Raw genomic sequence first — 27720 nt, 5'->3', positions numbered from 1 at the left:
TACCTTCTGTCCTGGCTTCTGTGAGCTCTGATTTGCTTTTCATATGGGAGTTCTGAGACCTCCACCTTCCACACATGGGTCTTCCTGTGCAGGAAGATGTCACTAGCCTGGCAGGAGCACCTGTCCATCTCACAGGAGTCAAAGACTTAAAATGGACTTGCAGACTTCTTCAAAAAGATGTCTCCAGCAAGCATGAAGTCTTGGGTATCTGGACTGACCTTCAACTGTCTCTAGACTGTAGCAATGACGTTTAGAAAGGGCCTCGGAATACGTGGGGAGAGCTGAGCAAAAGGATGGGTCTGTACAGCCACGGTCCCATGGCAGGCTCAGCTCTTCTAAAGGATATTGCTAGTGCCTTGCCACATGGCCCTTTGCCAGCACAACTTTTTGCTTCTGTCTGGCCTTTCTACGCACGCAGCTGTCCCCAGCCCTGCTTCCCCATCAGTGCCTTTTCTGTGCAGCAGCAGAGAAAATAACAGAGTGAATGATGCCCTCTTTCAGGAAGAGGCAGCTGGAAGTCACAGGTCACAGCATTAGGGTTGTGAGCAAAGAATGTTTGGCACTCAGACAGTCTGGGAATTGAGGGGCTTCACAAGGGCGACAGGAGAGATCAAAGCTAGCAAAAACATTTCTCATCTTCAGCTTTGATAATCAGTTAGATGAGTAGAAACCCATCATCATCTCTGGTTTCTCTGGGGTGGCTGAAGAAGACACAGCCCCCAATACCAGAGTGGTTACCTGCTGGGCTAGGCGGAGGTGCTGACACCCCAGGCAGCCCTGGCACAACTCCCCTCGTGTACAGTGTGGCTGTTCCACGCTGTGCACATCATCTTCTGCCAGTGACAACTGCTCCATCACCACATGGGACACGTGTCCAAGCTGGGTGAGAGCAGATGGACACCCACCCCCACCCCATTTTGCTGCTTCTGCCCTCCTGATGATAACCTCTGGAGGGTACCCAGGAGTGCTGGATTAACAAGGGGTTTTTTTTTCCTTTGTAGTGTTTTAGTGAAGACTGTTGTACAGAAATGGGACTCAGCAGGGTTTGGGAAGGCTTCGCTTCTTACTCCATCCCCAAAGGAGGTGTGCTGTCAGCCCTGCTGCTCACCAAGGCAGTTTTAACGAACTGCTGAGCCTCTGGGCTCTCGCCCGTGGGAAGCAGCCCCGCGGCAGCACGCACGGCTGCAGGGGTGCCGGGCGGGGCGGGGGGATAGGCATTTTGGGGGTCAGGTAGTTTCATGCCCAGGTTAAGCGAGGCGAGACGGTGCCGGGCTATTCCCGCTGCACCCGGGTGCACGCACCCCTCGCACGGTTGGCTTCTCTCCGCTGTACAAGGGAACACACCGCCAAGACCCGGCGCTGGCTGTAAAATGCCCCGGGCGCAGCGGGAGCGATACCCCGGCCCCACGGCCATGGCCGCCAGCCGGGCCCTGTGTCCGACCGTGCGCTCCTCGGCCTGCCAGCACCGCGCCCGGCCCGGCCTGCCGGCAGAGCAACACCCCATATCCTCCGGCAATGCTGCTCCCCGCCGCCGGGCCGTTCGCTCTCGGCGGGGTCACCGGAGGCGGCCCGGCCCTGCCCCGCGGTACCTCCCCCGGCGCCGCCCGGCCCCGCGGCCTGCCCGGCGCCGGTTCCCGCCCCGCCGTGGTCCCTCCCCGCTCCAGCCGACCGGCATTTCCTGGGCCGTCCGCCCGCAGGGACACGGCGCCGTGGGAACGCCCCGCTCCCGCCGCGGAGACCGGTGCGGCTGCGAGGGCCGGAGGGTGCGGGCGGCTGCGAGCCGCTGGCGAGGCCGTTTTTCCGGCCGTTTGCCCCGGGCGCCGCTGCCGCCTCCCCGGCTCCTGGTATTTGCGGTCCCTTTGCTCTCCCCTTTCCCTCCCCCGTTGTTTTTTTTCCCCTTTAATTTCTGTATTTTCCGGCTCAGTGAGCGCCGTGGCACAGCGCAGCCCATGTAGCTGCCGGCGGCCGGGGGAGAAGCGGCGGGCGGAGGATGAGCCGCCGCGGCGGGGCCCCGCGGGGCGCGGGACTTGCGCGGTGCCGAGGCGCAGCCCCAGCCCGGTCGCTCGGGTCGCCCCTGCTCCGGGCGGACTCTGCGCTCCGAGCCGCGGTCGGGCTGGCCGCGGAGAGGAAATGATTCTACCTCCGGCAGCTGCAGCAGTAAGTAAATCGCGGGGGGCTTCGCTGGTACCCGAGCGCGCACCCAACTTGTTGACACAGCGTTAGTAGCGTTAAGAAAACATCGGCGTTCGGGGTTGTCTTTTTTTTTTTATAAGCTCAAACGTTTTTAAACCGCAGATCTTCTTACCCGCTTTATTTACGCGGCGCGGTGTGTTTTGAGCGGTCTGGGAGGGATTTGGTGTGCTGCTAACATCATTCTCTCGCTGCTTGTGTTGCAGGAGCACCGCGGGTCAGGCTGTCATGGAGGGAACCAGGCAAAGCAGGATTTGTCGGCCGCACAAGATAAGTGAATCCTCAAAGGTTTGTATGTTTCGTGTTGCCTACTGAAAAAAAAAAAAAAAAGAGAGAGAAAAATCAAATTATAGAAATCCCAGGAAGGGATGTACAGGCTCCCTTTGGATGGTCTGTTTGGGAGGAATGTGAATTAGTATTGTGAGCTTTTAGGAGAGATGAAACTGGTGGTCTACCTGCTCAAATACTTCTGGTAGAAGTTCTTACCTAGTGATTTTGAAAAACAAACCAGCAGCAGCAGCAAACAGGCATTGGCTCACCATGACTCATAATTTAAAACAGAAACCCACATCATTGCAGCACAGTATTTTCTCTACACCAAAGATGCAGTTATTAAATGTAATATGTCTATTTTGGGAATTTTTCGTATTGATCCATCTCATAAAACCCAAGCTAGTTACAGAAGCAGAGCTAGGATTACTTCTCAGCTGTAGTCTTTGGTTTGTACAAGCTGTGAGTCTTGATCTCACAAACAGCAGTTGTTCCAGTGAACTCGAGATGTTTGCTTGGGTTTGTGTGTAGAATCTCTGTGTATAGAATCTCTGCACAAATAACGTCGATTTTAGTTGGGAATCCATGGAAGCCCATTTTGGGTAGCTCTTCATGCAGGTCGTCAGGATGCTGACCCCAGATCGATAAGCTGTTCATATCAGCTGTGATTATGAAGTTCACTTTGTTTCACAACAGTGAAGAGTGCTTTTCTGTTCCCATATGGGCATGAGGTTACAGGTGCTGCAGAGCAGATACCTTGTACCACTGCCAGCAGCGAGAAGAACTTTTCAGTGCCTGTCTTATCAAAGTTGAATGAGTCAGGTCTCACTTTCTTTTGCATCACTGATGAGCAGCTGTACTGCATTAACAATCTGAAAGGAATCAGATCTTCAAATCCGAAAGAAGTTAAAATACTGCTCTAGTACAACTGATAAAAGATAAATGGGGCTGATTTTTAAATGCATCCCTACCGATGTAATCTTGCCCTGAGTGCTGATCCTGTCTGCCATTTAAAATGGTTTAGTCTGAGTGTAATAATAATTCATCACATTAAAAATTAATTGGCTTGACAACGTTGCTTTATTTTCTTGCTTAGACAGCAGCTGTCACTATCTGTTAAACTTAGAATTACTAGATAATGCTGAAACTGTTCTGCAGATTATAAATAGCTTGAGAAAGAAGTTCATGTTTAGTAAAATATTAGTCTTGGGTTTGCAGCTACCAGCTTCTGCTGTTTGCTCTCTGAATGAATGAACCTGCAAGGTGGCTGAAATACGCTAATGCATTCCGAGTCCATTCGATGCCATACGTCATGATTTCATGCTTGGTGTCTGAAGCAGCAGCAGCTCTACATGGCAGCAAGGATTTTAGGAGTACAAGTTGCTGGGCGTATTTGCGGTCAGGATTATGCTGCTGACTCGGCAGCCAGCTAAGTAAATAGGGATCTCTGGCAAATCTTATATTCCGGTGTAATCTTGTTATGCACGATGGCCGTATTAGAGAATATTAGAGCGAAATGATCAGCCAGTTTCCGGGGATGAGAAGGGAGTATGTTTTTGGTTTAATCCAGTACCCACATCCCCCCCCAGAGTCAGATTCAGAAGAGGGTGCTGTAAGCTGTTGGTTATTGTCTGTTCATCCGCTAGCATTTATGATGGTTGCCACGGATGTGTGGTTTGTCCTTTGCTGTATTTATTCTTCTTCCCACCTCCCCCAGCCCCTGGTCTCTGCTTTGGCCCCTCTGTGATACCAGCATTCCTCAACCTCAGAAAAACCAAGGTAAAAAACCGCTACAGCCCTCAAACCCCACGGGTTTGTTTCTGCTACAGATCTCTGGCGGTTTTATTCTGCAGTGGAAGCTACTTTCTTGTCTACGCCATACATCCCTTTTTAAGTTCAGAGATATGATGAGGCAATGAGGCAAATTGGCCTGGAGAACTTATAATTACTGAAGCGTCGTCACTTAGACGGGTTTAACTCTGTACACTTGCACGTACAAAGTTACTCCAACAGAAGGCTTCTTGGCAGCTTCATCTCCATTGTTTAGAAACCGCTGGGATACCACGCGAAGAGCAGCACACGGGGTTATTCATCCGGGTCTCATCTTTGGCAGCCCGCTTGTCGCTGTACTGCTGACTGCTACAAGGCAGATGTGGGAGGTCGGTTGGGCTCCCAGGGTTGGTCTTAGCTTGGGATGGTTGGCCACCATCGTGGCTGGATGGTGGCGAGCTGTGTGCGTTAATCCTGGTTGTCTCATTGTGTAAAAGTAGTTGTCAAATCACATCCACAGAGCAAGGGTTGTGTAAAAGGGAGAAGCTTGGCTCTAGAACGTCAGCCTTGCCCATGCAGGTGGGCAGGGAGGTTGTCTCCCCATGGTTTCACCAAGATGTTAATGGCCTAGCCGGGCAGCAATAATCACCTGCTCTCTGTTTGGGAAGCTGGGAAAGCCACGGGTAGTCAGGATTTCTAGGAAAAGCCACAGTTCAGGAAAGGAAAAGCTGAATGCCTGAGAAGCTTGAAGAGACTTCAGGTTGTCCGTGTGACTGCCTTCAATGTCAATATGGGCTGAGGCACCTCAGGGTGTTGCTTCTGGCAGCGTGGTCTGAGGGTGTAGGACTGGGCAAGACCCGGGGTCCTACAGCCAGACGTGTCCAGAGCTGACTTCGGTATGGCACAAAGGTGCATTTCCTTTCCACCTCCTTTCCTTTCTCCTGCATGTTCCTACAGGCTCTGCAGCTCTGCCTGTTTTGAATTTGGTAATTAGAGTTATGTATTTGCATTTAACTTAACCCAGCTTTTATTAAGAGAGATCACAAGATGACGGTACCATCAGGCGCTCTGTGCCCCTGGAAGGATGGTCCTAAGAGTCACACCGCTTGATGTACTGGGGTGACCAGCCCCTTTGGTACATGTTCAGCAGGACATTCAAGAAGTAACAAAACATTTCCCTTTTGGGTCTTCTCAAGACTGGTAACACGAGTCTGTGAGAAAGAGGCGACACTGGTTGCCTCAAAAGCTCTGTGGCACGTACAGAACTGGTGGGAAGAATGTCTGGACCGGAGGGATCCCACAGGGGTACTTCATGGACATGTTCTGAGGGCATTTTCCCTTTTCTTTAAAAGAAAAATATTTAGTCTTATTCATTAAAACAAAACATACCTCTGCTTCTGGAAGCAAGTAGTCTTAGGGGAATAAGTTACCCACATGTGTGGCTTTGCACATAAATAAACAGCTATTATTTTTGAATGCAGTGTGTGTGTCTGGAATAATACGGAAAGAAAGAGAGGGATTTTACCCTAATGAGCTTAGAAATGCAGAGCTCTGAAAAGATTTAAGAGGGGGTAGCTGACAAGTAAGCACTAACCCAGACAATACATGGGCTGAATGAAAATTTGGCATCCCACTGCATTGTGTGTCTCCCACTCCAGATATTCAACGAGTAGCTTGGCTGAGAGCTCTGTAAGGAGCCATTTGGGGGACAAGGAAGAAAGGAAATGGAAGTTGAAGGAGTTGAAGAGTGTCAGAAAATCGTGCCTGTATAAACTATTGGGGAGGAGGTTTGGGTGCAGCGCTGGGGAGGAGGTAGGAATAAATACAGCAGGGGAGCAGGAAGTGGTAAATGTCTGCACAGGCCGATGGAAGTGAAGGTGAGGAGCTGGGCTTGCGTCATGCTGCTTGCCAACTGCTTCAAGTCAGACACACAGCACGTGTGTGCAGACAGATGCTGTCTCTGCATCTAGTGGGAAAACGCTTAGTGCACACTGAAATTTTCCTGGTGACAAGAACATAATGGTGGTGTTTGCTTATCCCAGGTGTACCGGTGGGATGACCACTCCAGCCTCGTTCTGCAGAGCCTGAATGAGCAGAGGCAGCGAGGTCTCTTCTGTGACATTGTCCTCGTGGTGGATGAACAGCGAGTGCCTGCCCACCGGAACCTCCTCGCTGTTTGCAGTGACTACTTCAACTCCATGTTCACCATCGGAATGCGAGAAGCCCACCAAAAAGAGGTTGAACTGTTTGGAGCCTCTTACATTGGACTCAAGGCTGTGGTGGACTTCCTTTACGGCAGCGAGCTGTCTTTAGACGGAGGCAATATCGACTACGTGCTCGAAACAGCTCACCTGCTGCAGATCTGGAAGGTGGTCGACTTCTGTTGTGAGTACCTGGAGAATGAAGTCAGCGAAGAGAACTACCTGTACCTGCAAGAGCTGGCCTCTATTTACAACCTGAAGCGCCTTGACTCCTACATTGACTCTTTCATCTTGCAGAACTTTGGCACGCTGTCTTTCACCCCGGACTTCCTGCAGAACGTTTCCTTGCAGAAGCTGTGCCAGTATCTGGACAGCAGCAACGTGCAGCAGGAGTGTGAGCACGACTTGCTGCAGGCTGCCTTGCAGTGGCTTACCCAGTACCCAGAAAGGGAGAATGAGGCTTACCAGGTTCTGGAGAACATTCATTTTCCCTTGATACCCAAAAGTGATCTCCTCCATCGAGTCAAGCCAGCTGTCTGCTCTCTTCTTCCCAAAGAAGCAAACTGTGAGGGCTTTATAGAGGAGGCAGTGAACTACCACAACAACGTCACGGCTCAGCCAGTGCTGCAGAACAAACGGACGGCCCTGCGGACCTGTGAGGAAAGGCTCCTCTTCGTGGGTGGGGAGGTTTCTGAACGGTGCCTGGAACTGAGTGATGATACCTGCTTCTTGGACATCAGAAAGGGGCAGTGGGTGGCAGAAACCCCTCTCCCAGCCAGGCGAAGTCACCACTGCGTTGCAGTCTTGGGAGGCTTCATCTTCATTGCTGGAGGCAGCTTTTCAAGAGACAACGGAGGGGATGCAGCTTCAAATCTCCTATATAGGTATGATCCCCGCTGTAACCAGTGGATAAAGGTGAGACTTAAGCTGTATTATTTCTCTGTTTAAAGTCCTTAATGTTTAGAATGCTTTATTTTCAGTGGAAGGACAGGGCTTGTTGGAATAGCTGACGTAGCAACAATTGCAAATGGAAATTCAAGTTATTTAGGTTGAAAAAGCAGCTACTTGATTCCTTTGTGGCAATGCTGAAGCTAGACAGGCAGTGAGAGATTTTCAGTGTCACTTGGGAGTCAGGTATCTCATCTGTGAAATTCCTGGTTGGCATCCAGCTGCTGCTCTTTAGATTACTGTTGGGAGTAATGCTAGAGTGGATTTAAAGACATGACTGCTTACATCATCTTCTCAAGCAGTAGCACATATAAGTAAATTAAAAACTGGATCTGACATAAAAAGAAAATGTCTCTGATACTTTGTAAATGTCTCTGTGCTAAATGTCTCTTGGAACAAGCTATTTGCCTCCAGCCCTGCTGTAAAACCCTGCAGCCAGTGCAGGACCTGTAAAATACTACACTGTTTCCAAATCCTTGACCCAGTCATCCAGTGTGGTTCAGTTGTGTATTTGAGTGATTTCAGTTTATGGTCCTTGCAGAGTTTTGGAAGGAGGCCTGTGTAACACCAACCTTCAGTGTGTGACGTGTCCCTTAGATTCTTTCTCCTGTCCCCTTTTTTCGACAAGGAGTGCTAAGTAACATGGTACTCAGAAAACCAAAAGCATTTTATGAATATAATGGACCAGAACCAGTAGGTCCTCTTTCCAAAGAACTGAGCAAAAGCAAGTTCTGTCCTCAGACATGAATACACGTTAAGTCAGCTTGCTCACCACGCATTTGAAGATGTCAGCATGTTATTTTTTTTGACAGGTTGCCTCCATGAGACAGCGCCGTGTAGATTTCTACCTGGGAGCGATTACTGACATGCTGGTAGCTGTTGGTGGCAGGAATGAGAACGGGGCACTCTCCTCCGTTGAGACCTACAGTCCTCAGAAGGATTCATGGTCCTATATAGCAGGCTTGCCCAGGTAATGGGGGTGTTGGGGAAGCAACCCCATGCTTGATGAGGGACTTGTGTGACTCCAGCTGATGGCTGGGTGGCCCTAGAAGGGAGGCAGGGGGATATGTAGCTGATGTGGTATCAGCAAGTTGCAAATCGTATCGGTCCTTGGTCTCTTGTGCCTCATGTTAGCTTCATCAGTGTTCACTTTTGGCCTGAAGGATGGGAGGGAAAGCCCTTGTAATTTCGCTCTCCTATTAAAGTGTTTCTCCTGAGGTCACTGGGAATTAAGCCTTCTCAGAGGCACCGTTTAGACCTTGACCAAAGGCTTTTCTAATTTATTTGGCCATACCTTGTCACCTTGCTGTGACTGTTTTCCTTGCGAGGTGTTTCTCTCTGGCTGCTCTGGTTGGTGTTTTGCAGATAAACCATGTTTACCTCTACTGCAAACACAGATAACCTGGGCAAACGTGACCTTTCTTTCTCTCAGTCTTAGTTCAAACTCAGCTGCTCTGCTTTTGAGAGGCTTTAATACTGCAGCTCTGCTTGGAACAGCCGCGCAGGACACTGCTCCTGTCTTGAATCACTGAGTAGTGACTGTGTAAGACCAGTACAATAGCATTTCATTTGCAAACAGACTTAGTAATATTTCACATTTGCCAAAATTGCAGGAGTATTGGCTGTGTGAGCAGTATTTCCACGATGTTGAAACCCGTGGCTTCAGCAGCGGTGCTCACTAACTCAGTGGCATTGCAAACAAGCTACTTACAACTTACACGGGCAGGCAGCGAAGGCACAGGAGCCTGTTGCCCGGTTCTATTTTGGGCAGGTGCTGCAATGTGAGTCTGATCCGGGCTGGCAGCTGGGCTCGAGTGCTCTTCAGGACCAGGATGCTTTTTTTCCGCTTTATTTCTGCTCACGTAGGCAGATGTAGCAATTGAGGTTGAACAGCAGAGTCTTTCCTAGGAAGCTGTGTGTGAGTATCTATCTCCAGTCCTGAAGCCCTCTGAGATCCCACTAACATCTAGAAATGTCTTAGGGTTTGGGAGTTCTGCAGCTGCAGCTTTTAAAAGTGAACTTTGGCATGGAGGGGTGTTATTTTTTTCATTAGATTGCCTAGCTGATCCTTTTGGGCTGGGCAAAAATCCTGCTTAATATGTCTTTAGCTGGATCTTAATGGACACTTGGTGCCTTCAGACTTGCTGTGGTTTCAGCCCTATTTCTCATGGTTGGGAGCGCTGGCGCTAGGCAGCGTGCTGTTAGCCACAGCTGCTCTACTGCACAGAGGGAATAAAGCTAAGAAGAAATTTCTGCAGGTTGCAAAAGGCTAAAATCAGTGCAGAGGTGGACAACAGAAAGAGCCCTTGTGAAAGTTGGGACAAGTCCCAACACAGCTGCCTTGTCTCCTGCTTTTTTCTGTCGTCTTCTCCATATGTTGGGGTTTTTTTTTTGCCCTCTTGGGTCACGGCCACCAGAACAGGCTCCCTGCCCGCAGCTCTGGTGGTGTTTCCAACTGCTTCAAGCCAGCAACTGCCTGGAAGACTGATTCCCTGGAGTGATGGGCACATCTGAGGTCATTCTGGGCTGTAGGCTTGCACAGTTTGATTTCAGCTGCCTGGGGTTGGACTCTGAGGTTGTATTTCTGAAAGCTTCTACTCTGAACATCCAGAAAATGGTGGTGGTTGTTGTTTTTCTTCCCAAGGATTATAGCTTGCCACACGTGTGGAAATTTTCAGGGGAAAGGCAGGGGTTATGTCCCTGAATACACGTGCCTCCTGTCTGCTGCCAAACCCTGTGTCCATGTTGCTGGATGCAGGCACAGTCACATTCCTCTGAGGAAGAGCTTTGCAAGCTCTTTTTTTTTTATCTCTATCCCCCTGCCCCTTCCCACCCCACCACAGTCAAAACAGCACGTTGTTTTCCCTCGCTGCTTTCTTGGAAGGAGCTGAGCTGTTTTGACTTAAATAATGCTCTGACTGGAGAAGAAAACCCAGCATCTTGAGGCAGATGCTTAATGTGGAAGGCTTCAGCCAAGCTATCTAAAAGGTGGACCAGGTCCAAGTTGGCTACAAGTGAATTTTCCCTGCCCCTCCTTAGAGCCCTTGGTTGGAGAATACCTTTTCCATTCTTCAGAGAGGTCCTGGATTCTTTTCACCCTTTCCCCAGGCTCTTTGGGTGCAATTGCTGCTGTAGTTTCGAGCCTGGAAGGGAGCAGTGGTGGCTGACAAGCTTGACGGAGCAGAAGCTGGTGCAATGTGTTCTTGAGTAGACTGAAAAAGTCTTCTGCAGACATCAGTGAAATTAAGTGAGTGGCCGTAGGTTAAAGTTTGGCAGGACAACTGAAAGTGGTTGTATGAGGAAATGTGTTGGAACAGGTTAACAAATGATGGTGCCTGCTCTGCTAGTTGTGTCATGAATGATCTCACAGGGTTGCAACAGGTGGACACAGACATTCAGAGCAACCACAGCTCGCCAAGACTTTGGTTTCTATCAACTTAGGCCAAATGTTCTTCTGTTTGAGAAAATAAATGGTAGATTTTCTTATCATTTACTGAATGGTGTTGCTGTGTCAGAAAATGTCAGTTTTGCAGCACTAGAAGTTAGTCAGCATCAGCAACTGGCTCTAGCAGATGTTCTGAATCAAAACTTCTTTCTCCTTAGCATCTCTGTCTTTTCCTGGCTGCCAAAACACATGATGCTTTCTGTTAGAGGATGTCTGTGCCCACTCTATCAAAGGGTCTTGTTCTGAGGCGCATTTAGAAATGCCCATTTCAGCCACGTGGCTTGCAGAAAGGATTCTCATTGATTGTTTTCCATCTCTGTGTTAGGCTTCATGCAGTTTCCTATTAAAGTGAAGCAAGGTGTGTGCAGCTTTGGATGAGCTTTTCAGAAGTCAGGCAGAGTGAAACACCTCTAGCCTGTTTCAGTGGGTAATTTCTCGATATTGGAAAATAACAAGTTGCCAGTTGATTTGCTGCTTTAAATACGATTGCCTCTTTCAAATTACTTTTCCAGCTATTGCTGTTCACTACACACGTCCATTGAATGAGGCAAAAGAAGAAAAGCATCAGTGTTTTTTTTTTTTTTGTAGCTGTCTATTCCAGACTGAAATCATGTGCTTGACAGCAAATGTCTTGCTGCTTGCTTACCTGCAGAGTCAGCGTAGGAAAACATTTAACCTACTTCTCCAAAGGTCACTCAAGTTTTTCTTCACTTAGAGTCTCTTTATTTATTTATTTTATCAAATGTTGAATGTAAGGTGATTACTATCAGCAGTACGATAACCCTGGGCTGCATGTTGGATTAGAACTATTGGCTCGCTGACGCTGCCTCCTCTGCGGGGTGTGCTGCACGTCCTGCGGGTACCAGGTGCTGGTTAGATGTGGGTTTAACATCAAGTGCACCCTGAGAACAGAATTGAGCTCAAATTGTCCATCCCACTTCCCAGCTAGGTAATCTAAAGACCTGTTGCTGTGTATCTAGAGAAGCAAAGACTGTAGCAAGCAGACCGGGTGCCACTGGAGATGTACACTTGTCCACAAGAGACCACAGATAAGGCAGAGCAGCATCTATACATGCTACACCTTGCCATGGCATTTCTGGCAGTGACACGTGTTGTTTCAAACAGCAGCACCAAGCATGAGTTACATGCTGCTGTGGTTAGGCAGTGTGGGAGCTGTGGAATTTTTGACTTGCTGTTTTGGATAAAGTCTCATAACTATGCCTTAGTCTTCTCTTATTTTTTTCTTTGTTTCTTTCTTTTTCTGGAGTGGCTGAGAAGCAGTAAGGTTCTGAAGTTATCTCAAGGTCTCCAGGAATGGTTCTCCAGCCCCTGTAGTTGCAAGGTCTGTCCTGGCCACCGGCATTCTCAGGCCAAGCATGTCAAGGAGTTTTCTGTTTCATGTAGTCTGTTAAAATATCTGATTCAGACACTGGTCAGGGATCAGAAGCTTCAGCAGGCATCTAGCATAATAAACGTCTTTCAGCTTTTCTCAGAAGTATCGTGCTTTCAGGGTAAATGTGGGTTTTCTTTTCTATTCTACCTTTTCCCTTGGCACAAAAGCACTTGGCACTTGGGTATGTGGAAGAAGTTATGATACCATTTGTGTAGCTGAGAGAAACTGTGTGAAATAAAAACAGCTCAAGGTTCTATCCACATGGAGTTTTGAGCGTGTTCAGGCACGGTTCAAAAGCATTCCAGGGTAAAGTAATGTTAACGTAGGTTCGTCTGCCGTAGAGGTGGACGTGTCTTGAGTCCGTGACTACAAAGGATGGTAGCAGAGGTTCATGAGTGCAGCGTGGTGATTATATTGCTCTGCAGTCCTATGGGTGTTAAATTGTTTGTTTGGGCTCCTTGTACCAGTGTATGAGTAGGTTTGCTGTGGCTGGTGCTGTAGCTGCATCTTTTGACACCCTCCACACCTGAAACAAGAGGAAAAGGCACAAATAGGAAAGGTATGTTCTCAGAAGCCAAGGCTGTCCTTCACCTCTACATCACTTCTAAGAGCTCAACAGGGTTTTGGTCAGGAATATCCTAGTGTGAAGTTATGAACAGCTGCGTCAAGAATTAGGTTTGCAGTGGCTTTATTAGAGCTGATCACAGGGAGTTTCTCCGTGCTCTGTGGAAGCAGCACACATAGTTTCTACCATCTCGGTTTGTCTTCTTTCAAATATTAATTCTGATCTATGATTGACTGAGGCCTGTTGCCTTGTCTTGGGGCCACCAAGGAAGCTACCCCCTGTATAGCAGAGGCAGATGGACATGTGCCGTGAGGGTAGATGAACCGGGCAGTGCACACCGGTGGGTAAGAACTATGATTCATCATCCCAAAGCTATGGAAGGGTAAGGCAGCAGTAGCTTTCTTGTTGGTGTTTCTTGGTTAAAGGCTACTGGTGAGTCTGAGAGGTGCTGTGATGATTTCCTCTTTCTGCCGTAGAGGCCCTGGCTGGGATGTGGATTTTCTTCCTCTCTGGCTCTCTTAGACTGATCCAACCTGAGCTCTGGAGCAGGAAAATGGGAGCGGGGGCCATGCTGACTAGAGCAGGACAGGTCTCCTCTATTGTATGACATGCTGTAGGGTGCCTTAAGGTGATTGTCATACCTTAGAGCTCTGCAGCGCAGGGTGAAGCAGTGTGAATAATGGTTACCATGTAACAAAGGGATTAAGGATTCTTCTGTCTTCAGTTACTGCTTTATTTTCTTCTTGAGTACCAGTCCTTGGTGAATGCTGTATATCGTGTCCCCAAGCACTAAGTCAGATCGGTTGTTTGCCTGTTCCAGGTTTACCTATGGCCACGCAGGAACAGTCTACAAGGAATTTGTGTACATTTCAGGAGGCCATGATTACCAGATTGGCCCCTACAGAAAAAACCTGCTGTGCTACGATTACCGCACGGATGTTTGGGAGGAGAAGAGGCCGATGATCACTGCCCGAGGGTGGCACAGCATGTGCACCTTACAGGACAACATCTACTCCATCGGTGGCAGCGATGACAACATCGAAACCATGGCTCGTTTTGACATTCTCAGTGTGGAGTCGTACAGCCCTCAGTGTAACCAGTGGACCAGGGTTGCTCCTCTGCTGCAAGCGAACAGTGAGTCAGGGGTGGCAGTTTGGGACGGCAAGATTTATATCCTCGGAGGCTACAGCTGGGAAGAAACGGTCTTCTCCAAAACAGTCCAGGTGTATGATAAGGAGAAGAATAAGTGGTACAAAGGAACAGACTTACCCAAAGCGATTGCTGGTGTGTCAGCATGTGTCTGCCCGTTGAAGCCCAAAACAGAGGACAAAAAGAAAAAGACAAAAACAAAAAAACATCAAGATCGAGGAAGATGACTACTTCTGGATAACCACCCCTGGGTGGTGGACTCCAAAAGAACCTTGTATTTAACCATTTCTATCTAACCTAGATTTTTTTTTCTTTTTAAGGGGGGGAGGGAGGGCATCTTCTGAAGCCACACAAAATGTACAGTTGAATGTGTTTTTTGGATTAAGCTCATGTTTAAGGTAAAATCAACAAACCAAAACCCTAAACCCCTCCTCCTATATAAGGGGTGATATGGCAAGAGAGGTTACGTTGTTCTCCTGAATGTTAAGGTTTAGTCTTTTACTTTGGTGGCTCATGGCATTTCCTCATACATCATATTATTATCAATGTTTTTAAAATAAGGTTGGATCTGTGGCTGGGACAGTAACAACCAAGTAGTAAGTGTTGGGTTTGAAATTACAGAGCACTTCAAAGGATTTCAGAAGCAACTGCCAAGAAAAAATTAAATGGATCTTTGATGATGTAAATCTTGAATTTTTGTAATGTTATATTTCATTTACAATACCTTCTTGAGTTGTTAGTGTCAGATTTCTAGAACCCATGAGTGTTCAAAGAGAATATTGCTTTTGGTGAATGCAGGTAAGATCAGTTTGAAGAGAAATAACTCCACTGTACCCTTAAGATGAAGACGACCTTCCTGTTTGGCCAAAGAATAGGTGGGATTGACTTGATAACAGTGTGAATTTTGAAATCTGGGAAAGGTGGTTTTAGCATCCCTTGTTGTCACTCTCTTCATATCTAAACACAGCAGCAAGTTTTTCTTAGGCTTTAAAACATGCCCAGAATGAAGGGGGAAAAAAATAATCTACTGAAGAACTTGAAAGAAGATTAAAGGATTTGGATGGAAACTCTACAGTGTCCTTGGCCTTCAAAGCAGGTGGGACTGATAGAGCTCACTGTGAGTTTGGGGTTTGCTGAGCAGCGTAACGGTGGGGAAAAATGGCAGGAGGATCCTTCAGCTGAAAGATGTCCCCACCAGCCCTACCAGGCTGTAGAAGCTTTATTTAACTCGAGGCTCACAGTGCTCGTGGTAGGTAGCCAGTGTGAGCAAGGGCCTGTGCTAGGCTTGGCTGCTGTCAAAATCTTATTAACTGAGGATGATTAATTGGCGTTTGATAATCCTGAAGGACAGCAACTTAGGGTTTTTTATGTGTGCTAATAGCTCACCTTTTCCTTTTTGTTTTTAGATGTTTGGGTTTTTTTCCAAGTTCAAAGTATCTGTTCCTGAGAGTAGCCTTTTCTGATGGGTTTTGGGGGGGACTTGAAGCCATGGCTCATCAGGCCTGCAATAGAATGCCTTCCCCAGCCAGCAAGGTTCAAAAAGAAGAAACCCAAAATACACTCAGGACTGTGTTTGGGACCCAGACAGTGGGACTGAACAGAAAATCATCTCTTAGATCCTGTGTCACACTATCCTCTACATACCAAGTAAAGAGATTTCTGGCCCAAGTGTTAGTCCACCCTCTACAAACACAGCTGATTATGCTGTGGGTACTGAAATTCCCCGACTGTCTGGCCAGCTTTCAGGCATTCACCCTGGGGCATTTTACAGCCCCACCTCTGCTTTGCAAGAAGTCAATCACCAGCAATCTGATACAACCCCTTCAGTTATTGTAAATGCCAGGCCACAGATTTACTCTTCCTCCTTCCCAAATGAAATTTTTAGGAAGTTTTTAAAGAAAAAAACAAACAACTTTTGTACTTTTATATAAAGCATTTTGCTAACTCAGTCTCTCGTTTGCCATATATGACATGATTTACTACAGAAGCCACTGCTCCGTAATTGTGACCCCGTTGTTGCTGTCAGGAACTCATCATCTGATGGATCTTTCTGTCTTTGTGTAGTTGGTCAGGATGTGGTGCAGCTGTCGGAGCAGCATTTACATTCCCAGCATTGTCAGGCAGTCAGCTAGAATTGGGACTATTGTACAGGCTCTTCCCTGATAGTCCAGCTTGCCAGACGTGCCAATAAACACGCTTTATTTTCAGCTATGGGTGATCTGCTTGGTGGATTTCAAGGGCTTTGGTGTAAAGTTCTGTTGGGGAGCTGTTGGTTGTTGCCACTGTTTCTTCCACATCTCCCTCGTGCACCATAACAGTGTGTTTCAGATTTGCCTTCTTTTTTTCCAGGCCCCTCCATCAGGTGATACCTGCTCCCCATCTTTTGTTTCCTCCCCTTCCAACTATTTACCTCAATAATTGGAAAACACTAGGAAAGTACATTTTTGCACTTAATTTCATTTGAAGCTGTATTGTAAATTTAAAAGAGCTCTCAGATATGCTACAAGAACCTATTTGTAATGAAAGAGGAAATTTCTAGAGTGCAAGGAAGTTACAGGTTTCTTCTTCAATGCTAAGAAAAGATATAAGAATTCGTTGAAATTAGTTTTCTGAAACTCCTTGAGGTTTTTTTATTGGTGCTAAGTAAAAAAAAAAAAAACCCCAACAAAAGAACCTCAGGAGTTAGTCTTTCATTTGCAATTATGGATTTGTTTTAAAGCCTTTGTACACTGCATGAGGTGATAGTTATTCTTTTTCATCCTAGAAATAAATTTAAAAAACCAAAACAAACATTTTGTTTATGACAAACTCATTAATGAGTTGTTTGGGTTTTTTTTATATCTGAGATCCTTGCTATGTTGACTGACAACTACATAACTTTTGGGGACATTTTCATGTGTAAGTATAGAACAAAAGTTTCAAAGACTTGCTTTGTTTCTGTTAATGGGTTGCTTGTTACTATATCCCCCTTTTAATGTGTTTATGTATTACATTAATGTCTGGAAACAATAAATCCAGTTTAGAATATTCATCACTGTCTGGCTTGTGAACTGGTTTAATTGAGGTTTTTCTTTTTGGTAAATTGGCAAGAAGTAATTTTGTCATTAGGTGTCATTGGTAATGGTGGAAACATTTTAATAGGCAGAAGCTAAAAGTACTGATATGAAGTAGAAACACCACTTGTTTGGCTAATCTCCCTTTCCTGTATCACCTCCCAAACCAGACAGGAAGAAATTCCTTCTCATGTTTTTTTGCAGCTGTGACAGAAGACTCAATCCCGCTTGCAGTGGTTTCACAGACAGTATTTAAAGGGGAGCAGATTAACCCAGTGATGACTTTGTAACATTAAACTTAATTGCACAGGCAAAATAGAACCTCTGTACCCACCCAAGTAAACTTTATGTCTCCCAATCCACTTATGGCCCTTCAAACACAGAGGCTGTAGGTAAGTACTGGATTCTATCCTGATATTAGAAGTCACCGGGATTTCACACCAGTTGTGGCTGTAAGTGTTTTCCCAGTAGTAAAGGAACAGATGATTACAGTTTGCACCTACAAGTGGGCACTGCTAAAAGCAGAGTCCTGCAGAGTGCCCCTGGATTTTGGATGCTGTGTTCCCAGACGTGGCTGATCATTGCTTGGGAAGTGTTAGTAGATAGCACACACATGGTGCTTGAGAATAACTCAAGCTCACAAGTGCTGAGCTGCTTTGTGAACTGAAGGGGAATCCACATGGCACAAGTGGATTTCTAGGTGGAGTTTGGAGATCTGGACAGCCCTCTCCACCACCACAGAAAAGGCATATCCTCCCGCCTGTGCTCATGGAATCAGCCTGGCGCCTGCACTTTACCTGCTGCTGCCTTCAGCTGTAAGCTTTGCACAGCAGTTCACTTCTTGTCAGGAAGCACTGCTGACTCTTCCTGCCCTGGGGAAAAAATAACTGCAGCTCTACCTCATTTTAAAAAAGGCTCCTATTACCAAATTCGGAGGAAAGCTCGTTTTACCTGACACAAAGCAGCTATCCAAAACCTCAGGTTTTTTCTTCCCACACTTCCATGTCTGCATCTTGGCATCAGCGTGTCAAGGAGCTGCTGCCTCAAACACCAACATTAGATAACATAAATCCCTTGAGATACCCTGAAGGAAAATCACACAGTGGTGTGAGATGCAGTTGTTTAGAAGGCTTGAGAAAGAAGCTGGAAATATTTTTGTTCTCAAGTTGAAATTTTAAATTGAGAAAAATGTGCTTGTCTGCGTAAGAGATCAGACTGCTTTCTTCCAAACACTGCCATGTGGGATTCAGGATTATTAAGTGTCTCGTGCCTAGAGCATTTAAATAAATAATTTAACCTTTAGTACTCTTTTTTTCAGAAGCAATTTAGCTTGCAGGAAAAAAGAAAAAGCCTCAATTCTAATTGTGATTCTTATCTTGCTGATACATCTTCATGAAACTCTGACCAGGAAGAAGTTTGTATTGAGGGGATCAAAAGAGAAAGCTTTATTATTTTCTTTCAGTTTCTTGTCATATTTCAGTTCTCCTGAATATAATGAGTGAGGAGCTTATGCTGCCTTCATAAACATAGAGCTCTGAGTTGTCTTACAGACCAGGCGAGGGTAGGTGCATCCCCAGTTTGGGTGGAGATGCTTTGCCGCTGCGCTGTGCCTGCCAGAGCACAGAGGAGCTCCCGCTACTTCCAGTTTCCTTCTCCCATCTGGTAACTCCACGAGTAAGTGAGATCAGGTTTGATGATACCACAAGAGTTTTTTAGTATCTAATAGGCTCCTTCTGGAACTCAGAGTAGAATTGGGGAAAAAAATGTACTTTTTGTTGTTATCGCGATGGGTTCGGTGACAGAACGTGGACGGAAGGTGAGATAGAGACTTGCAGGTTCTTTTGAGGCTGCAGCCCTAAAAGAGATGATCGCCTGAGAAGAGAGAAGGTTTGTGTTTAGGGTAAGTCACAATAATTCAGCCAGAAAGTCTGCAAAGATAATTGAAACACAGAACACAGTGAGTCAAAATGATCTACTAAAGGCTTGTCCAGAATGCAAATCTGTTTCAGGTGAACTTGAACTAGTCTATGCCTAAGCTCCTCACATTGACAAATTAAATGTATTTGTTACAAATTTTCAGCAAATTTGGGAATATGGAGTTTGAAGTCAGGTTTACATTAACACATTTTTGGCATCAACCACCAAACCACAGTACAGTACTGACTGTTTTATTCCCAGTTGAACCTCATTACCAGAATGACTGGAGAAATAGCAAAGCCCTTATTGTACCTAGAGACTGTGGGGGTAAAAGTTTTGCATAAAGGTCTCCAGAGCTCCCAAGGCTTCTGGCACTAGGAGGAAGCTTTACGTGGACAGCAGTAAACCTTCCGCAATGAACAACCAGTTCTTGCAACACCACAGGAAGATATTCCCCTCCAGCCCTGAAAGAACGGATGTGTGTGTCCCACCAGGTACTTCAGAAAAGCTGTACACATATATTTCTTACCTCCTGGGCACTGTCACAAGCACAGGTCTTATGATCTAGCAAGATCATGAGGAGTACAGTATGGAAAGGAGAGCCATTCCCAAGCACTTTGCATTTGCAGCAGGGCAAGAACAATTACAGTAGTTGCTGGGAGGCAGCTCACTTGGGAGTAGTTTATTCAGCTCACTGGCTAATGTCATAGAATCCCAGACTGGTTTGGGCTGGAAGGGACCTCATAGACCATCTAGTTCCAACCCCCTGTCATGGGCAGGGACACCCTTCACTAGATGAGGTTGCCCAAAGCCTCATCAAATGATCCTTTCTTCTTTCCAGAGCCATGGACCTCATTTGTTGCTGATCAATTTACAAAATAATTCAGTCAGTACCATGTTGTCAGGAACATTACTTTACTCTGTGAATCTTAAGAATGTGGATATATGGAAAGAAAAAACACAGCCCCACCTTTTTGAGGTCGGAACAACACGCTTGGGAGCTGTAATTCATGGCCACTGGCAGAAAGAAGAAAATAAAACTGATTTGTGTGATGCAGTAATGCAGTAACAGACCACTTAAAATGGCAAAAAATGAATGGTAAGACAGAACAGAGGCAGAAACTTTCCAGCAGGTAAGTTTCTTCAAAGCATGTCACTGCAATAAAACTTAAGAACCCATCCATTATTACAAAATCTTGTGGCAAAATGTTAACAGACCTTACAATGAAACTGTACTAAGGCAGGATAAAGGTGTTTTAAACGTTGCTATACTATGAGACAGTGACATCCCCTCTGCCCACGTGTTTTCACCACTAGCCACAGCTTTTTACCAGTATTGGTATTTGAATTAACTGGTTTTCAGGCGGGAGGCACTGTGCTCATTTGTATTTTCAGCCATTTGAAGGGGCAGCCCTTCCAGCAGAAACTGTCGGTTTACTCAGGCAGTGTTGTGGGCAGAAGGGAATTTTGCTTTCCACAAGATGAGCTACGTAAGGGTTTTTCACTCCATTATTTACCTTGTAAATGAGACTCCTGAGGGGAGAGGGGGTTTCAGATGTTTCAAATGCTGTATGCAAAGAGCCTATACATTTTGTCTCCCTTTTTTCTTTCTCTCTTTTAATATTAAACAGCCTGTGAGGCCTCTGCCTTGGGACAGAAGAGCAACACTTGCTACAAACAAAAGAAAAGGAGCAGCAGCAGGGTGTGTCAGCTGAATGGACAGGAGATGATATGGAAAATCATTCACTGTCATGAGCAAACGTTAAGTGTTGCATTTCATAAAAGGCAATGGGAATGCTCTTATCGGAGAGGGATGCATGGATCTTCTTTGCGCTTTCAGTGAAGCTACTCTCTGGACAGCCTAAGGCACAAAATTCTGTATTTCCTTTTCTTCTCTTCAATTTTCACCGTAATCGTTAAGCTTTTTCTACCGCTTACTCCCCTGATGAATTAGAGTTTTTCAGGATTCAGTAGTTTGTTTAAGGAAGAAAATATGGAGTAAATTAGCAATTAATTCAATGGATTCCTGCCTGGGGGTTTCAGCGTTCAGTTATGACTCAGTCCTTGCAAAATCATGAGATTGGCTTAGTCACTTCATTTTTTTCCAGATACAAACCCTGAACCCATTCCCATTCTCACTGCTGGGGAAGAGATGCGGGACAGCTTCGTTGTGCCAGCGCACGGGCTCAGGGCCAACCTCTCACCTGCCAGAGCAGCCCTTGGCACACGGACTTTGACAGACCTCCGAGGCCAACCCAGGATTAATTCCTTGGGAGCACCCTGCCCGCCTGCATTTTTCTCAGCTGCGTTTCTCCCACACTGCACTACGTGCTCTGGCAGCACCAGGCCAGCCTGGTTATCCAGCCCGGGTTACAACGGCTGCAGACCCCCTAGTGAGGGACCAAGCTCCCGCCACTGTCTCTGGAGGCGGCGGGCTCGACTCAGCCCGGGCCCGCCTCACGGCGGCCTCATGGCCGCCCGCCTCACGGCGCCTTCCCCCGCCCCAGACGATGCCTACGGGCTGAAAGCGAAGTTTTTCGGCAGCCTCGCCCTCCTCCCGCCTCGGGCTGCCCGGCTGCCCCCTCAGAGCGGTGGCTCCGCGGGCACCGCCCGCGCCGCCAGCCCACAGCCACACAGCACCCGCCGCCGGGCCCCTTCCCCAGCACCGCCCCACCACCTGCTCAACCGCCACTGCGCCTGCGCCGCCACCGCCCGCCGCCGCCGCCCGGCCCGTACGCAGGCGCAGAGTCGCGCCCGCCCCTCCCCGGCGGCCCTGTGCGCAGGCGCGGTGCGTGCCGCCTGCCCGCCCGGCTGGTGCGTGCGAGAGAGAAGATGGCGGCGGCGGGGGTAGCAGCGTGAGGCGCCTGGGAGACGCCGAGCTCCCCACGGACGCGGGGCGCCATGGCCGTGAACAGCGCCCAGGTACTTGCCGCCCCTGTGCTGTTGGCCCGGGGGGCTGCGGGGATCCCTGGCGGGCTCGTAGGGGCGGCTGGGCCCCGCGGCGCGGCTCGCCGAGGGGGGGAGCGTGGTGGCCGGGACTAGGCCCAGGGTGATTCTGCAGCTTCATTGAATCTCCTCGGGGCGGTGGAAGGGCTTCGCCGCCGGTCGGGACGGCGGCCTCCCGCACTCCCGGCGGCGGCCCTGCCCCGCGGAGGGGCCCGGCGTGCTGCTGGGGTTCGCCCCCACGCCGCGCCGGTGTCACCGCGCCTTGGCTGGGGGAAGGAGCGGAGGGGAGGCGGCGGCCTGCGGGAGATCTTCGCGGGGAGAAGTCGGTGCCGTGCCCCCCGCCTGAGCCGTGGCACAGAGAAGATGGGTCGGAAGAGACTCAAAAAAATAACCCCAACCCCTTGGCCTGTTTTTTCTTTTTTTTTTTTTCTTTTTTAGGGGGGAGAGGCAGAAGCGATTCTATAATGAGAAGGGAATAAGGAGATTTGTAAACTAATCCTCCCTCCCCCCGCCCAAACACTCCGTAAACCTCAGCGCGTTGGGGTGCAAAGGGCTGAGTGTTGCAAGATTACTACGCGTGGGGATGCGGGGCAGTTTCCGTCTCCCACTAACTAAACCAGAATATTTATAGACCGAGTTGAGGCCAGGAAAAAAAAAAACCAACAAAGCCCCTGCAAAATCGCGGTGGCTAAAAAGCCCGATGCCCAATCTAACCTAGTGTGTGCATAAAGCAAATGATTGAATGAGTTAACCTCGCTATTTCTTTCTTAGAAGGTCTTTCTCCCAAAAAGCTTTAAAGCAAAAACCTCAGGCCATGTGTGCGGTAGCACCGAGGTGTTGATTTGCCAGACTTGATACAACTTTTTCTCTTTTTAGCAAATAGTAAAGTTGAGGAGACTTTGATCATGCTAAAGATAATCTTATGGAGTAGCTGTGTCTTTTGTGGTGAAAAAGAGCTTTCATAAAAGTGTTTTAAACAAGGTGATGCTTTGTTCTGAATTTATTATTTTTTTTTTCCTGAAGGGCAGTTAAGGTATGCATGTAATGAAGTGGTGTGCCATCAGCACTGGCAATATTTTTGCCATAAAGAAGAGTTTGTAATAGGTGAAAACTCATGACACTTCTTGTCCAGCTTGATTTATTTATGCTTGAGAGAAAGAGGGACGTGATTTTGTTAACGTGGGTATTCTGAGGGCGGTCACAGTGCCTGGAGTTTCTTAAAAATTTAAAATAGCTTTAAAATTTTATATCCTTCCAACTTTTTTGACAAAGTAGAGAAAACTCAGTTTTGGACATTTTTTTACTTTCCTAATGAATGATAGTTAGGATGTACATAGATCAAAAGGATTCGGTGTCCAACTCAGAAGCTTTTACTTGCTGCTTCCCCTCCCCTCAGTACTAGACAGCACCGCATGTGGTTGGTTTTAAAAGAGTGAGTTTTACATTGCAGCTTTTTTCTTTATTTAGAAGAATTAAGGACCTTATGTGTGTCTGTACTGAAGTTGGTGTACCTTGAAATAAAACCAAAAAAAAAAATTAGTCCAGCTGATGATTTAGTCTGTGGTGAAGCACTCTACTGCTCTAATTAAAGCTATACTGTAAATTCATCTTTCATAATAACTTCCATGTAGATTATTTTAAATCAGCCCCCTGTATAGGTGAAGGTAGACATTTAGATCTCCTGAGGATTGCTGCCTAATTTTATATGTAATTCAAAAGCACATTTCTCCATATCTCTCAGTTAATGCTTTTCTCAGGTCATTGAGCACAGTATATTTTTGTGCTGTTTTGTTGGGGTTTCCCCCTCTAATGTAAACAGTTTATTTAAATGCTGCCTGGGATTTATGTGAATACATATTCTGGAGCAGTACAATGCTGTAATGCTGAAGCAAGGTAACCATGGTTTGGACTTTCTTTTTTTAATGAAAACTAAGTTCAGGGATGTAGTTTGACATGCATGTGTTTTATTTTTACGTCAGGATGGTAGTGTTGCAGATCAGCAGAAAAATTGGAGTTTTGATAGAAGTTGTCTATTCTGAGTACCAGACTAAATTATGTTATTTAGTCATTATGTTCATGTCAGAAAGCAGACTCCTAGGCAAAAGTGCTTAGTTTTTTTCGTGCAGCTAATTTTGAGTGTATTGTAATTGAAACAGTCTTTTGTCACACGGGGGGGGGGGAAGCCTTCAAAAAAAATCATGCTATTCTAATAGCCAAAATGTATAGTCAGGTTTCTGCCACTTAATGGATTCATGTAATAGTGGGCAGAAATATTTCATCAGTCAGGTTTGCATATTCTAACCAGTGAATGATGAAACATGACTATATTGTCTGTTTTCAAAGGGAGATTAATTTTGGATGGTCAGCAAGCACATGAGTGTGTGCCAACCCAGTTTAGATATTGCTGGCCATTTGTACCTCTGTTCCATGCCATTAATTCATAATCATTTAAGTGTTGCTGTTGATTTTCTGGGTGTGAGTATATTCAAAACCTGTAAGATTATTTTTATTAAGATGAGCTAAAAGTAAAGCTGTTGTATCACTGCGGGTTTTCTATGATGCTACAGATGTTGAGCTCATTTTGTACTGGATGTAGATGAAACCATTTGTCATCAAGGTCATGTAACATCTTTAAAAAAAAAAAGACATTTAAAAAACTATTTCCCTGTTTGGAAAGAGTAATACTCTGTAGGAACTGTATAAACAGTTGTTTTAGCCACTTTTCCTATTGTTTTTCATAAAAAGGATCAATATGAACGCATCATTTATAAATCTTGTGAAAACAAGTTAAGCAGAAAGGATACCATAGCAGAATGAATCATTTATGCTTGTTTTGTTCTTTCACCATTGCTGTGGTGTCAGATTAACTCACTGCCATTTAAAGTGTACTGTATTACCCCCCCAGACCTGGCTGAAGTCAAAACCAGTAGAGTTTGTGTTCAGAAAAAGCTGAACCAGCTCATAAGCTGCTCATCCTCACCCGAGCCTTCGTCTGGCCTGGCAACCAGAATAACTGGAACTCAGAACATGGCATGCAATCCGACTCCCTGAAATAATACTGCTCTGCAAACTACCTCTTTTATGGCTGGCTTGAGTGTTGCTCCCTGGCAGGGTGTAGTTTGATGTTCCCTTAAGCCAGTGCTGTTTCTGGAAGGGAGGGGAAAAAAAAAAAAAAGAGGCAGCAGTCTGTAGGCATTTGTTCCATGCTGTCTGTGCAGTGTGTTGCCTGATGTTTGTGTGTGACCTTGATTGGGAAATCGATTTGTCTCAAAAATAATCTTAAAAAAAATGGTTGTTATGCAGATGGTGGAGTTTCTTGTGCTAGCTTGCTTGTAGCCACGCAGATGTGTCTAATGTTACAGTATTGAACAGGCAGAAAGAAGTGCTTGGTGAAAAGGCAGTGCAGGGTCTGGCTGTCAGGTCCCTGAAATACACTGAAAAATAAGAGGGGCACCCTGAATGCAAATGAAAGGTGCTCAGGGCAAGGGCTGCTAGCGAGCTTGATTTGGGGTGGGGTGTTTGACTGCATCAGCTGGCTGTAGCTGCTGCTTTTCCTCTGCCCTGTGCAGTTGCTGTTCTGTGTTTTAAAGGTGTGAAAAAGCTGGATTTGTCCCCCACATGCCTTCCCCCTATGTTGTTTATTTGGTTGGTTGGTTTTTTTATGTGGGTTGTGGGGTTTTTTTCCAAGTCCCACTTTCATTGCTCAGAAGAAGCTGGGTTGATGCCCTTGTTCTAGAGCTTTTGCCTATGGAGTGAGTAGTTGTTATAGGCTTTGCTGGTCTCAGGAATTCAGGCTGCAGTGACGCTGTAAGTTTAAGTAGCCAGAAGGTATCATTTGCCTTTCTAAAATGTGAATGGTGAATTCATGCAGAGTACAGTGGGTGAATATGGGTTGGTTAACTTCAAGTCTGGGAAAGCTGACTTAGAACTTAAATTTGGAACTGTACAGTAGCATGCAAATAATAGAAGAAACCCCAGAGTTTTTGCTATTTGCTATGTGCCTTCTACACTATATCACTGATTCAGAGACCGTTTAGAATGGATCCAGCCATTTACCTATTAATAAATCTATTTTTTGTAGGCAGTTGTGTAGACACACTGCTTTTTCCATTCATGTAGCAGTTGAAATACTTATAAAGTTAAGTGGGGTTTTGTTTATAGGTAAACTAAGCAATCTCATTTCTGTTTAGTGATATACATGCAACATGCTGTGTCGTACAAAACAGCCAAATCTGTTGTAATAGAAGTTGCTGGCCCTGAGCCATTGGATTATAGTCATTTGTCGCTGTAATGCCATTTCAGCAATGTAGATGTTCATTTCCAAAGAATTAAACGTGCTAGAACTGCGGTTTTTCTTTCTGATGGAAGTGTTTTATGTGTGATCATTAAACATACAACTGGGGATTATGGAACAAAGGGGTATGCCTCATGGTGGAAAAAATGTGTGAAAGTGTGTGTATAAATACACACACACACGAATACTCCATAATGGAACAGTCTGATATTATAAAACATAGATTCTAAACCCTATTTTTATTCTATGAGATTGTATCATGTGCATTTAAGACATTTTTAAAGTATTCCCAATAATGATGCTGGTGTTGATTGTTTTTGAAACACTTTAAAGGATTTTGCTAGATTAGCGCTCACATTAATATATTCATTAACACCCTAACAGAGTAAAACTTTGAAGTACATTAGTATTGTTCATTTTGTATTTGACTCTAATAAATACCTAATTTAATTGCAGATGTTCTTAATATTTTAAATAAATGTGAGAACCTTTCCTCCTTGTTTACCAGCATAAGATTTATTGGTCTTTGGTACGTGCTACAAGGTCTTGTTTTTCTTCACCTGTAGTTAGGCAGGAGTTAGCTTAAATCACAGTAGTCCTGACAAAGTGTTTGTTTAAGGCTTATTGAAACTATATACCTTATGGAAAAGCATATGCTTAACATCAAATTATGAAAGACCTTGAGATCCTATGATAGTGCCGTACAAACTGAATGAAGTGTGCAAGAGGGATGTAGGAAATTCTGCTGCATATACCAGGTATGGAGATTTTAAAACTTTGCGACTTATTTGCTTTGGAGTTACAGTAGGAAAGAAAGGGATATGGATCAGCTTCCATTGAATCTAATGTTAACACAAACTGGGAAGTCACTTCAGGGTTCTGTAGCTTTTTTACTGTTAAAAAAGTAAACACCTGGATTTGGGTTCAGCTTTGGGGATGAAGAGAAAATACCCTATCTGTAAGATAGGGTAAAGAAGAACATGTCTCTAAAGTTTGAGTGAAAAGATGCATTTAGAAAAACCTACAAAAAACTAGGCTTTTTCAAAGAATTCTGTGCATGAAAGAGTTGTTTCTGTTATGTTTGAATAAAACTCTGCATACTAGCAGAAATATCAGTGCTGGATTCCCCCTGTGCAGTGGGCCTGTTTTTTCATACAAAGTGTAGAGCCTGCAGTAGTGATTCACAGGTTTCCTGCCTCATTTTTCCTCATGAATGCTGCAGGCAGGCAATGGATTTACCAGTGTAACTTAAATACAGAAGTTGTATATCATTCATGCAAAGAATTGAAGGCTTTTGTCATGAAAATGTTTTGTCTCACTGGAGTGGGATTCCTTTGTGGGTAGTATAGCAACATGTTACCAATAGTGATTCTTACAGTGTCAAGGAGGTGTGCTGCTTTTGCTGAGTACTTAACAGCTTTGCCATGTGCACATACCTATCTCAGTGGGAACATTATAGAATTTACTCTTTAGCCTGTATTGTGAAAATATACATATGTGCTTTAAGTTGAAGATCACCTGTTGTTAGCATAGAAAATTCTTAAGGCATAGGCGGGCTGACAGGTACTGGATTGTAAGA

General features: G+C 45.8%; 1 protein-coding gene across 1 annotated transcript; it reads left to right on the top strand.

The window, feature by feature from the left end:
- Positions 1 to 1975: 1975 nt before the first annotated feature.
- Positions 1976 to 14158, top strand: KLHL36 (kelch like family member 36; the record flags this gene model as incomplete). Its single annotated transcript, XM_084270022.1, has 5 exons — positions 1976 to 2157; positions 2397 to 2478; positions 6273 to 7346; positions 8192 to 8349; positions 13603 to 14158. Exons 2-5 carry the CDS (start codon positions 2419 to 2421, stop codon positions 14156 to 14158), a joined length of 1848 nt encoding a protein of 615 aa, XP_084126148.1. The 5' UTR covers positions 1976 to 2157; positions 2397 to 2418.
- Positions 14159 to 27720: the final 13562 nt, after the last annotated feature.

This window comes from Gallinula chloropus, assembly GCF_964237585.1.
Source record: "Gallinula chloropus genome assembly, chromosome: 13".
NCBI lineage: Eukaryota > Metazoa > Chordata > Aves > Gruiformes > Rallidae > Gallinula > Gallinula chloropus.
This window is presented reverse-complemented; position numbering and strand designations above follow the sequence as displayed.